This window comes from Rhincodon typus, chromosome 18 (assembly GCF_021869965.1).
Source record: "Rhincodon typus isolate 14 chromosome 18, sRhiTyp1.1, whole genome shotgun sequence".
Classification (NCBI taxonomy): domain Eukaryota; kingdom Metazoa; phylum Chordata; class Chondrichthyes; order Orectolobiformes; family Rhincodontidae; genus Rhincodon; species Rhincodon typus.
The window spans coordinates 16,555,871-16,569,546 of record NC_063349.1 but is presented as its reverse complement, the minus strand read 5'-3'; the positions used below and the strand labels follow the sequence as shown (position 1 = coordinate 16,569,546).

The following is a 13,676-nucleotide window of genomic DNA, read 5'->3' as shown; positions in this document are numbered from 1 at the left end:
GCAAGTTGGAGAACTGATAAGAGACTTATGTGGCCCCTGCTGGGAAAAGCCAACTGAATCCCAAGCCAGTCAGGCAGTGGGTCTTTCCCTGGCATTAAGACCCTGGGGCAGAAATACTGTTGAGCAAGAGATGCTCAAGAGAATGGCTCTCAGCAAACCCCCTGCATCCCTCCACACACTCCCACACATACATGCTCTCAAAATGTCCAGTCACCCACTCAAACATTTGGAGCTCTTCACCGAGGGTTCCCTTTTCCCCTACCTCACAATGACAAGTTACTTGCTGGCTGCACCATAGTGACAGATCCACCTGAGTTCATTCCCAGCAGTGGAAGCAACAGCATTGTACATGCTCAATAATTGATTATTTAAGGAACACCATTGGCAGCAGGGCAGAAAGGTTGCTCTGAGCATTCTCACCCAGAACTTAGATCTGCCAAAGGCCCCTAATTAAGTATCCTTCTTACCTCCAATCAGGTCATCTCTGGGAACAGAATATTCCACCTAGAATGACTACTCTCTCTGAAAAGTTAAGGAGCCAGATAATCTGCCACCAGTTACGTGCAAACTCCAGAAAATGAATGTTAGAATTTACATCAAGACCACAGAGTAGTAAGTTTTCACATGCTGTTTCTGTGAGATTAGTAAGTGTGATCTGATTTATAAGATCTAGTACAAAACCTCGTTATCTGTGACAGTGCAAGATCGTCACAGTGGCAAGCTGCTATTTAAGATGGTGTCAATAGTCACTAAGCAGAGAAGAAATCACAACTGAACAAGAGCATCTGCACTTTCAAACTGAGCAGGAAAAATATGAGAAAAGAGAATCACACTTTTGGCAACCTATGACATCTCTTTTTCGAAGAATCATTAAGACTATCTTAAAGTATAGTGACTAGAATGAATCCAAATAAAGAAAAGCTCATAGCTTTAACAAAACAACCAAGGTCAGGCTATGCAATAACACACCTCATAAATTATCTGGAGAGCATGTGCTGATTAATAAACTTACCATATCATATCCGCTGACTGAGGCAATGTGTATTTATTTTCCGTAAGTACACAACTCCCAACTTACACATGACTCTAATATAACCATTTGGAGCATGTCTATCGTGATATATATGTACTTTCAGCCAAGTGGTATTTACTATTGAATCAGAGATAGTAGGAACTGCAGATGCTGGAGAATCCGAGACAACAAGGTGCATCCAGCCCTGCACCTTGTTGTCTGGTATTTACTATACTTGTTTGTCTTTTATGTTCTTTACAAATTCCCACCATCTGAACACTTTATTTTTCGGGATAAATAATCAGATAAGAAGGCACAGGTTAGTATTGTTGTATTTCCTTCTCATTTTAGACTCCTTGATCACGATGAGCTGGCCATACTGATCTTTGTGGGACATGACCGTATTGGGACTGACAAATGCAAGGTCTCCCAAGATCTTGTTGTTCCTTACCTTGCACAGTATGCCATGACAAGTTCTGAAACATATTTTCTATCTGTCTCCATTCTAACATTTTTTTCTCTAAGTAGCCTCGAGGAGAAACTGTCACCTTCACAACCCTAATTCCCATAGCTCTCCACTATCTGTTACACCATCTACAGAAAACACCAGCTTGGATCTACTTTACAAATACTACGTGGGCATTTGTAACTGGGTCCATCAAGAGAACCATAGTGCTTGTGAGCAAGAACAGTTGGTGAGGAACAAGATATTGCTGGTCAGGCAGACAGCTTATATTTTACCACCACTGGGAGGCTCAGGGATCTAGTCCTCACATGGCTTGCATTTAAAACAGATTGCTGTTAGAACAGGATTTTTCTTGTTGAAGGGTATACCAAGTACTCGGTAAAGCGTGGTAATGACTGAAGGTGAACTACAGTCCATGGAATTTACGGTAACTCCAGGAGTGTTGAATGACCCAATTCCTAGTCACCAAGATTCTAAACACATTGTGAATGCTCAGACTGCAGCCCCGTGAGCCTTATGTCTGTCCTAAGTGAAGGTTTCTTGTGCAGTTTCAGCATACCAGAAGTAAAGATCCATTGTGCAGAATTACACATGACTATCCAAAAGGCTGCTGACAAGCTAAAGCTATAAATTACTTGAGGCTTATGATCTGCAATAATTTGCTATCTCCAAGAGAGGATCTGAGCACTGAGTTAGATCTCACAGCATGCAAAATGTATGGATTAATTTTAACTTAACCTACCTGTGGTGAATCCAAGATTGAATCAGATATGGCGTAAGCAAGCAGTAATCCAATCTTGTCAATTACCTCCTGCTTTAGGTTAATTATGAATATACCAACATGGAAATGCAGTATGGAAACAAATATTGTGTACAGATCTCTTCAGGTATTAAAACAAAGTTGTGTTTTATTCCAAATTTTCTAGAATAGTGTAGAAGATAGGCAATTCCATAAAATTAATGGCATCTTTGATTCCCAAGTTTTTCCAGAGGCTAAAACTCCCAATACCATTACCTTCTCTGTATTAGTGTACTGGTGAATAACCATAGGAAGCCACACCACCAGAACAAGATACCTTGGACATAAATTGTAGCCCGGTTCAGTGCTGTGTCCTGGATGAAATAAGACACAATAGTTTTGCAAGAATGTCAATGGTCTCTGCACTCCACAAGGTTAAGTGCTACCATCTCTGATAACTCACTCATGGAGCTATCACTCTATCACTGCATAGTTATCACTAAGCCTCATAGATTTCAACTTTCACTATTGCATGTATCATGTCCACTCAATTGCTCTCATCCACCTTATCCTCCCAAACTATTAACCCTTCTTACCCTCTGCACTTCCAACTCTTCTGCTCATACAACACTGCTAACTGCTCTTGTATCCACTTCATAATTCTGACCTTATATTTGTTTCATTGCAGGAGAATGTGGCCTACTCCAATGGCTGATAACTCCACAGTATTGCAGTAACATGGACTAGTTGTACTTGACCAGGAGGGCTCAATCCCAGACACTGATAGGGCGAAGGCCTGATGGACCATAGACAACTTCCTGTACTGGATTAGGAAAGCCCCAAGACTGACCATAGTCCCTCTTCACCCAACTAAGCATTGCTCCCCTTTGACTTACACACGTGGCCACATGCTTGAAGCATACGGAGTGTGTTTGCTGTATAAACTGCTGGCACATGCTGTAGGTTAATGCTGACATGCAAGAGAGGCCGCAAGTGATATGTCCAACCTCTTGACTGTTTAGTGTTCCCCACAAGCTGCCTCCCTCTCCCTCTGCCCTTTTTAGACTGACTGTAACTGAGCACTAATGACTCAATGTGTTAAGAAGGCAATGTGACCCACATAGAGGCTGGCAGCATTCAAGTAAACACAAAGTGCAAGGTGCTAAGAAAGCAAGCTAAAGAGCCACAAGATGCATCCTGTGCAGATACATGAGATGTACGCGTGTCCCTGTGCACAAACTGACCTAGCAGAAGCATGCAATTTGGAGGCGTACCTGTTGGAGGGCAGAAGCAGCACAGGTTGGCCCAAGAGCAGGCAGGATGACGGGGTGAGGTTGGTTGATTGCTGTTGACTTGTGAGGTTGAGAGTTGAGGATGATGGCAGCTGTGGAGCCATCAGAGACCTTGTTGTGAAGAAGCAGTTTGATGATGCTTGGGGAAAGCATTCAGTGAACGCACTCTGATTTACATCAAAAATTTGCACTGTATAGGTTCTTGGAGAAGGGAGTAGAACCTGCATTGTGGTTTAAGGTGAGCTTAATGAGATGAAATGCATGGACAATACTGTAGCCGAATGGCAAGACTCTGAAGTCACCATTAAGGCTTGAAAGAACATTAAAGTTTCTAATATTTTCATTCTCTCCATATTTTCTCACCTTTCTCAACATTTGCTCACAGTACACAAGGGAAGGAAAAATTCTGCCCCATATTTCCAACCCTGATTAAGCAGAAATTGCATTTCGATGACTTCCCTCTGGAAACCAGAGGACAGGAGTCTCCTGTTATGCAGCAGGAGAAACCCTGTCTAAAAATCCTCATGACAAACAGGAAAGAGGATCAATGTAGAAACCAGGCTCCCTTTTACAGCACCAAGTTTGTTTTTATTAACTCATGGGATTGGGCATCATTAGCTGATGCAGTGTTTATTGTCCATCTCTTTTTGAAGTGAGCATGGATTTGGAAGGTGCTATCTAAGGACCCTCGTATTAATGTATGCGGTGTATCTTGTAGATGCTACATACTGCTGCTCTGACTGAGCATCGGTGGTGGAGGGAATGGATGGTACCACATCCATAAGTAATCAAGTGGTCTGCTTTGTCTTTGATGGTGTCAAGCTTCTTAAATGTTTTTGGAGCTGCACCCATCCAGGAAAGTGGGAGTATTCCATCATACTACTAACCTGTGTCTTGTAGATGGTGAGCAGGTTTTGGGAAGCAAGGAGGTGAGTTACTGTCGTATTCCTAGCCTCTGACGTGTTCTTGTGACCACAGTTTTTATATGGCTAGTTCAGTTCCGTTTCTGGACAATGGTAACCGTGTGCTGTATTCTATTATTTAAATATCCAATAGTACCTTCCATACTCTTTCATAGTACATGTCAGTGTGGGGGTAGGGGGGTAATGTGCCAAGTGGGCAAATAGGTAATGAGGAGGTAAGGTGCCAGATGGCTGTGGGTGCGGACAGGGGGAAAAGCTGATAGCCCTGTTTCCATTCATCCACTCACCTATCAGAGCTCAGTAGAGGCACTGCAGTACAGGCAAGCTGAAGGAGATAGGCTACATTCAGAAGCTGTGAATAAAAAATGATTGTGGTTGCAGTCGTTGATGGATGTCATTGGTGGATCTATGCCATCCACATCTTCATAAGTACAGTTCACTTAGTCATTTTTTTGGTGAAGACCATGCATGTACAACTCAGGTTGGTTACAACCGCAGATTGACATGCTTCAGAGGTAGACAGGGCTTTGAATGGCTCCGTGTCTGAGAGTGATGACCTTTATACTGACCAGACTGGGTAGCTAATTCCCAAGACTTGTATTTATTGTATCGGCCATTTAATGTGTAGTTTATTGTTTTCTTCAAACAATCTGTTTGGATGTGTTAAGATACATCTCCATGGTCATCACGTACAGAGATGGGATTTGAAACTGGATTTTCTGGCTCAGAGGTAGAAAGACTTTAATTTATGGTTTGTAATCAACTACAATTCACTTGTTAATTCATATTTAGCTTACTGTGGTTCTGGGTTTGAGAGTACAGGAAGTTACTTAAAGTCATGCTGGGTGTTTGGTTTCACTCCTGAAGTTCAAAATTCTTTTGTTTTAAACTGTGAAATTTCATGGCTTCATTCCTTCGGTAAATTACTGAAATGTTGAATTTTTTTTTCTAAGTGAAGTTATTAGTTTTATCTAGGTGAAGTTATTAGTTTTTATCAAGATCATATCAACAAGGTCAGTATCACATCAGAGCTTTCAACTATGGTGTCATACATCTAGTTTCATGTAGGCCATTATTGAAACTGTCAGTATCTCTTCAGCTTTCACTTTTACAGTCTTGTTTTCATGGTCATAAGAAATTACACAATGATATAGTGAAGCTCTTGTGGTTGAGAAAAGGTATGAATTTTTGAATGGAGAATCTTGAGTGTATTGACAAGTTAATGCTAATGTGTACATCTTCTATCAGATCTCAAAGATAGTTTAGATAATCAGTTTTATAATGGAACATATTTCAGTCAATTACTCCCTGTAATAAAAGTTCCCTCTCCCACTCTAGCCTCGATTTTGAACTTTACACTGCTGCAGTGAAGCTTATTGGAAGGTCATACAACTATATCATCAAAGGCACTTCTTAACTCTCTGACCTTAACATTAGTTTTAATAATGTCAGTTCCCACTTGTTCATCAGGACCTTCTGACATATGCTGGCATTTTGGGGTGGATACCTGCATCAAAGTAGCTGCTCATGAGGGAACTGCACTCCTTTGGTGCTGACTTGTATCTTGCTTCCAAGTTCATTGGTTACTGGAAACTTAAAAATGCAAAATATTGCAGCCACTTGAAATGTGAAATTAAAAACAGAAAAGTGCTGGAAATACTCTGCAGGTTGGACAGCGTCTGTGGAGAGAAACAGAGTTAATGTGGCAGGTCACTGCCCTCTCATCAGAATACAGAAAGAATATAAGATTAAAGGCCATCAACATGAAACATGAGCTCTGTTTCTGTCTCAACTGATTCTACTTAATCTGTTGAGTTGATTTCCGGAATTTTAATTATGCTTCCTCACTGGATTCTGTTTCATTTTAGTTATTTTTACTTGCTTCTGCCCTCATTTTCTATCCCAGACATTTACGTCTTCGGCACCACAGTTTATTTCAAATTAATGTGACTTATCCCATTTAACCAATCCATTTTTAACGAATCAATTAGACTAGACCAAGAAACGTCAGCTTTCCTGCTCCTCTGATGCTGCTTGGCCTGCTGTGTTCATCCAGCTCTACACCTTGTTGTCTCAGATTCTCTAGCATCGGCAGTTCCTACTATCTCTGTAACAATTTTAACCCCACTGCGAAGCATCTTCTAAGGATCCTACCTTGAAGAAGTTACCCTCCTCCCTCCGGAAAGACCTCAGTGGATCTCTCTCCCACTGCAACCCTCCTGTCCTCTCCACCTATCTTCTCCTTTATCCATCTTCTATCTGCCTCTCCCTCTCTCCCTATCTATTTCAGAATCCCCTTCCCCTCCCCCATTTCTGAAGAAGGGTCTAGGCCCGAAATGTCAGCTTTCCTGCTCCTCTGATGCTGCTTGACCTGTGGTGTTCATCCAGCTCTACACCTTGTTGTTACAGAAAGATGTCCTCTTTCTCTTTGTTTTGTTCATTTGTAAATGCTGTTCAACCAATAATATCCACCAGTTCTGATAGAATTCACACATCAAATGTTACCTCTCTCTCCACTGGTGTTTCTGACATGTTCAGTTTCTCCAGAGCCCCACACACTGTAATGCTTGCTAATTTGGTGGGTAGACTTAAGAACCATCCACCTGCACCTGTGCCTTTTCTCTGACACCCTTTTGGCAGTTTCTCCATCAATATTGCATATTATCATTACATGTGTGCTGCAAGACGCAAGTCCTAAAAAAGTTGAATTTTGCTTCTTCTCTGTTGAAGACAGGGCTGCATATGAAGAAATGAGAGCAAGCCCAGATACAAACATAAGATCACAGTGTAGATATGTTTTATCAAACAGAAGTTGATGATTAGCAACAGATGTAGATGTAGAACTGGTGCAGAAGAAGAAAGCAAAACTCTGAGAATAGTTAACTCATTGGGGTGAACCACTGTATTTCTTTATACTTATACAACCTAGATTTAAACCATCAATTATCAAAGATTTTGGCTGTTAATATTATGCAGGATATACAGCAGAGAGAAAGTCCATCTGACCCATTGCTGGAATTTATTCTCCATTGAAACTGCTTCTCATATTTTATCTAAATCCACATTGTAAATATTCTCCTCAAAAACCTATCTAACTTGTTCTTAAAGGCATCAATACCAGTCACATCAACCACTCCCTATCGGAGTGAAGCCCATATTCTCACATCTTTAGGCCAAATTTGAAATTTCTTTTGGATTTCTTGGTGACTGCCTTTTATTGATGGTGTCTAAGTGATGACACATTCCACAACACATTCCCTGTAGTGACTATCAGAACTTTTCATATATTTAAAGACCTCTATGAGTTCACCCCTCAGCCTATTTAAGTGAAAAGAAACATGGCCTGTCAGCCCTGTCCTAATAAGTATTTCCATATAGCCCCTGCTGTCAACTGGAAGTGTTTGGGGGGGTGTCATCTCGCAACCATCTCCAGCTACTCCTGTCACTTTGCCCAGCGAACAGTCCTTCCTGGAGCTGGGAGGCTAACCCTGGGGAGGGGACCACGGCTGTTACTGCACCTAGTCCCTTCCACCCCCTCGGATGATTCAAACCTCTCAATCCTGGTTTCTTCTTCCTTCAATTATTCAGACTACAGGCGGTACCATTTTCAAAGTGACTGCTACTTTCCTTCTACCAGGTCTTCAATGTACGGATATGCCCTTGGTCTCACCTAAAAGTGACATTTGCAACAGACCCAAACTTTCCAGTTTCATCTTTGTAAATCTTTTATCTTCTCAAGTGCCTCGGTCTGCTTTTCTAAATAAAGCAACCGGAACTGTGTTCTAACTGAAGTTCAATCCTGGTTTATCCTAAATTCCCAATTTTTGTTAAGAATATCATTCTACAAATAAAACCCCAAGACTTATTTTGCTTTATTTATAGCCTTGAGAACCTATGACACAACTTTCAATTGTTGATATATTAGCATTCCCAGATCTCTTTATCCTTCTACCCTACTTAGCTTCACACCTTCCAAGTAATAATTAAGCTCCCAATTTATCCAAAGATATACTTTGGCCTCCCATTTATCTGGTGAATTTCTGCTGTGAACTAATAAACTTTCAGAATCTGCAAATAATGTCCTGTAGATTGAAGACCGTCATAGTACTGACCATATCCCTCCAATCCCCAACCAAAATTTGATGTCATCCTTGTTGTAAGAGATTGAGTCACTCTGCGGGTTATTTTATTAGAAACAGTGTAACGCATTATAAGTTGTGAACAAAAACAGAAGTTGCTGGGAAAGCTCAGCAGGTCTGGCAGCATTTGTGAAGAGAAATCAGAGTTAATGTTTCAGGTCTGGTGACCCTTCCTCAGGACCAAGAACTTTGTCCTCTTGAATTTATTTAGTTTGTTTAAAACATCTTGCTTATTTTAAATGCTTATTGCATTATTCATATCATCATTCAATGTGCCTAGCTGATTGATCGCCTTGGTAAGTACCAAAGTGTAATAATTATTTACTATTTCTGCCATCTCTCTATGTGGTACATTACGCAGTCTCTAATAATACTCCTATCCTCATCACAGCCTTTGCTTTAATATTGATATGCCTGTAAGAATCTTTACTGTTTTAATACATATTCCATTATTTAATTTTATAGTTCCATTTGCCTTCCCGATTTTCATTGCTTCTCTCCTAATCTCCTTTTTCTTTTGCATTGTACAGATTGTTTTCCCAGAGTTTCTTGGCTAGAACTGCTTCTGTGGTTCAAGGTGTAAAGTGATGTATCTAATATCCAGTAGCACTTTGTCCATTGTTGGATAAGTATTGGAATCGATTGTTAAGGAAATACCAGCAGAACATTTTGAACATTTATAATCTAATCGAGCACAGAAAGTGATTTGACTTAATTTATTGTAGTCATGTGTACCTAAGTACAGTGAGAAGCTTTGTTGTGAGCAGTACAGGCAGATCATAGTAAGCAAGGATACACAGATGATAGGAAAGTATCTGATTAATTGGAGTTTTGAGGAAGTCTTAACTAGAGTGGATAGAGAAGAACCAGCAGATGTGTTGTATTTGGATTTCCACAAGGTATTCAACAAGTTACCTCACAAAAGGTTAAGTCATAAGAGCCCACAGTGTTGGAGGTAACATATTGGCATGGATAGAGAATTGGCTCATAGGCAGGAAACAGTGAGTGGTGATGAGGGGTTCTTTTTCAGGTTGGTGACCTGTGGCCCGTGGGTTCCACAGGGATCACTGCTGGGACTGCAATTGTTTACATCATGTACCAATGACCTGGAGCAAGGGAGTGAATGTACTGTCGCCAAATTTGCAACTGACACAAAAATAGCTGGATAGATAGGTTGCAAGAGGGATTTTAAAAGTTTACAGCAAGCTATTGATAGGTTGAGTAATGGGCAAAAAATTGGCAAACAGAGTAAAATGTAGGAAAATGCAAAGATGTTTATTTTTGAAGGGAGAACAAAAGAATAGTGTTATTTAAATGAAAAAAAAAACACTGCAGAAAGCTGCAACACTAAAGGATGTGGGGTTACTTGTGCACGAAACACAGAAAGCTAGCACACAGGTACAGCAGGTAATCAGGAAGGCTGATGAATGTTTACACTTATACTCCGAACCCTTTGAAAAAGCAGTACAGAAGTCTTACTGCAACCATAAAAGCTGCTGGGGAGACCACATCTGAAGTACTGTAAGCAGTTTCGGTCCCCTTATTTAAGGAAACATATTTCATTGGAGATAACAAGGTGTAGAGCTGGATGAACACAGCAAGCCAGGCAGCATCAGAGGAGCAGGAAAGCTGATGTTTCAGGTCCGGACCCTTCTTCAGAAAATGGAGTTTTCTTTGGAGGTTGCTCAGAGAATGTTCATTAGGGTGATCCTTGGTATTGAAGGATTATCCAATGAGGAAAGTTTGAATAGGTTGGGACCCTAGTAATTAGAATTTAGAAGAATGAGAGGTGATTTCACAGAAACATCTAGGATTTGAAGGTCTTGACAGGCTGAATGCTGACAGGATGTTTTCCCCTCATGGGAGAGTCTAGGACGTAGCCTTTGAATAGAGAGGCACCAATTTAAGACTGAAATAAGGAGGAATTTCTTCTAAGTGTTGAGTGTCTTCAGAACTCCTTGCCACAGAGAGCTGTGCTTTGCGGGGGGGGGGGGGGGGGAGGGGGAGCCCTTGTTTATATTTAAGGCTGACATAGATTCTTGATCAGTTGGGAAATCAACAGTTATGGGGAAAGGGCAGGAAAGTAGCCATGAGGAATATCAAATCCGTTGTTATGTTCCTATTGAATGGTGGAGCAGGCTCGAGGGCTGTTCCCATTTCTTATTGTTTCATTGCTACTCCTTTCAAGTGTAATTTTGGTTTTATGACAGTATTTTAAAAAAAAACCCATTGATCCAATTTATCTTATTTTAATATCTGGGGCTTTTTCAGGACTTTTTTTTTGCAATGAGAAACACTGACTCAAGGAGTCATCACCACAGTGGTCACCTGACCAGGCAGACCAGAGCACACGAAACCACCAATAAACAAGAATCAATCTGAGCTGAAATTAAGAGTTATAAAAAGATATTAGAACTTGGAACACTGATTTGTATCTCTCGTTGATCCGTATCTTTCTGGAAGTTTCACAGAGGGATGAAAATCACCTGTGGATTACCCAGCTTTAAAAAAAAAAGTCAGACATGGGATACATAGATGACCCATATTCCAGAACTGGAAGGTTTGCTCTTGCTCTCCTGGTTCCTCTGATCAAATGTTTATAGTAATATCCATTCACTGACAACTCCTATCTGCATATTTTGCCACCAGAGAATACAACTCATCAATTAAACAATTATGGTCACAGGTTAAAACTTAACCTCAAGGACTCCAGGGACTTTTAAAACTGCAGGGTCTTTATTCTTCATGGCTGTACTAGGTACAAAATGTTAAGAAATGCCTATGTGCTCGATGTAGTATTTTATGACTTGAAGTTTGCAAGTAACAAAATTCCTCATTCTTTCACTTGAGAACCTTGTAATTGGTTTATTGGTTTATTCATGATGATTTAGTGAACCACATTTTCACTGAAGTGTGAGATAGCTAATGTGCTAAAAAGAATGCTGTAAAGCATTATAAAATATTTTACCACCACTGTTTTTAACCAGCATCTATGATCACCACAGCAACAATAACCATCACAAACCCTGGGCAGAAGAACAATTAGAACAGAAAGATCCAGATTTGTTATTCTCATGCAAGAAAACAAGTTACGAAATCAGACAGTGCAGTCAATGTCACATTTTATTAACTTAACAAAAATATAAATAGTGGATGAGAAAAACTTCCTTCCCTTTTAAATACAAATTGTCAATTTGTGGCACAAGTAGGCTGGTCTTCTTGCACTTCATACTGAAATCAAACCCAGTGTGCAGAGTTGAGACAGTTTAGTCTGACACCTGCAATAGTGTGATGTGAAAGAAACCTCAATGGTCCCAACTCAGCTGCTAACGTTTCAGGATTTTAACTTGAAAGTCTTCATATTTCAACATTAATGGTCACTGAGAACTCAGAATGAGAATTCTCAAGCAGAATATAAAAGTAAAACTAGCACAGGGGAAGAAATGTTTCGTGTTGAAGCTTTCTGGTTTAACAGGTGCATCACTACTGGTCTCTACATTTGTTGCAGACACTACATAATACTACCACTCCCTTACCTTCGGAAGCCAACGTGCCCTTAAACTTGAGTGACATTAAATACATTTGGCCTTATTTACTCTTATTAGATTACTCTTTTACACTAATATTATTGGATAGGGAAACATTGGGGTCTCATAGCCCTTAACAACAATGTGCAACAGAAGATTAGTACTACTTTATGGCACAAATGTGTGAGTCACATTAAGATTCTGTCCTGACAACACATGAGAAATTGCAGATTTTTCACAAATGTTAAATATTAAGAAATATAAATTTTCTTGTTTTAATCCCTGAACTACACATACCCACAGTTCAGCAGGCAAAGGACAAACTTGCACCTCCCCTACTATTCAGGCAAAACTAGAACTTGACAAATAAAAGGAAAAGTAACAGGCCTATCAAAAGTCTACCATGTATACAGACAAAAACACTGACTTTTTAACATCAGTTTTCTCATTTTATAGAGAGAATTCAACGAGAATTTTAATGGCACTTAACTAGCCAATTGAAACAACTTCTGATCATTTTATCACTTGCTGATACAAAGATGGTGAAGAAGCAAGAGACAAACAAAATTCAAGCATCAAAATGTGACAGCCATTCAATCAGGGTCTGAGGTCAATGTAATAAAATACAGAACAGACTACAGCAGTTGGCTTTTCCATCAATAACATGGGTACCCATTAAGATCAGTTGACTGACAGTGTTTATAGTAGTGTTTATGGCAGCACCTCATTGGGCAGAATCCTGCAGCTGAAGACCTGGCTGTAGTACTCAATCAGTAGCTCAGTGAACATGTTTATTGGAGTTAGAGCGTGCAAAGTTGCAGGTCCATTTGTGGGCCAGATCAGGTTCACTCCAAAGACACAGGCCAAGTTTGATGGGTTCATTTTATTAAAGATACTCTCCTGGGATACCTATAAGACACAATGGGCTTAATTAGGTTTTCACAATATGTTAAGAACATTGGATTGTCAATGCAAAAATGAAGATTTAACTGCCTGGTTAGTTAACTGTTGCCATTGTTCAAGGCTAGTCTGACTATTGGGTATGGGGCAAAGATGGTGTCCTCAGAGCATCTCAATACAGGGTGGTTGGAGCTTCAATCTAGTTTGGGATAATCTGTAATTAGAGATGCTTTTGAAACAAGACACTATAGACTGGGATAAGAAACAAGGAGTAGATTTCTACACATAGTTCATTGTTATCATTTTTGATTTAACTATTCTAGATATTCATTCCTATTATTCCCACTTGCAAGGCTAATTATCTTACAATGCTCACATCTTTCATCAAATTTATCTTAATGTAAAATGGCTATTTTCAAAGGAAAGGAAAAGTTTTCTACTGGTTGTCATTGTTGGAAGTCAATCACCTCAACCCCAGGACATCTCTGCAGGAGTTTCACAGGATAGTGTCCTAGGCCCAACCATCACCTGCTGCTGCATTAATAACCTTCCTTCTATCACAAGATAAGAAATAGGGGCTGCTCTCTGATGGTTGCACAACATCCAGCTGTACTGTGTCTCCTCAGATACTGAAGCAGCCTGTGTCCATATACAGAGAGACCTGAACAACATTCAGGC

General features: G+C 40.1%; 1 protein-coding gene across 1 annotated transcript in view; it reads right to left on the bottom strand.

The window, feature by feature from the left end:
• Window positions 1-11,671: 11,671 nt before the first annotated feature.
• LOC109933000 (rho GTPase-activating protein 8) overlaps window positions 11,672-13,676 on the bottom strand; it is a 70,216-nt gene continuing 68,211 nt past the window's right edge. Inside the window, exon 13 of the mRNA XM_020532040.2 lies at window positions 11,672-13,007. Within this exon, the coding sequence (XP_020387629.1) occupies window positions 12,810-13,007 (198 nt within the window). The 3' untranslated portion in view covers window positions 11,672-12,809. The remainder of the gene's footprint in view (window positions 13,008-13,676) is intronic.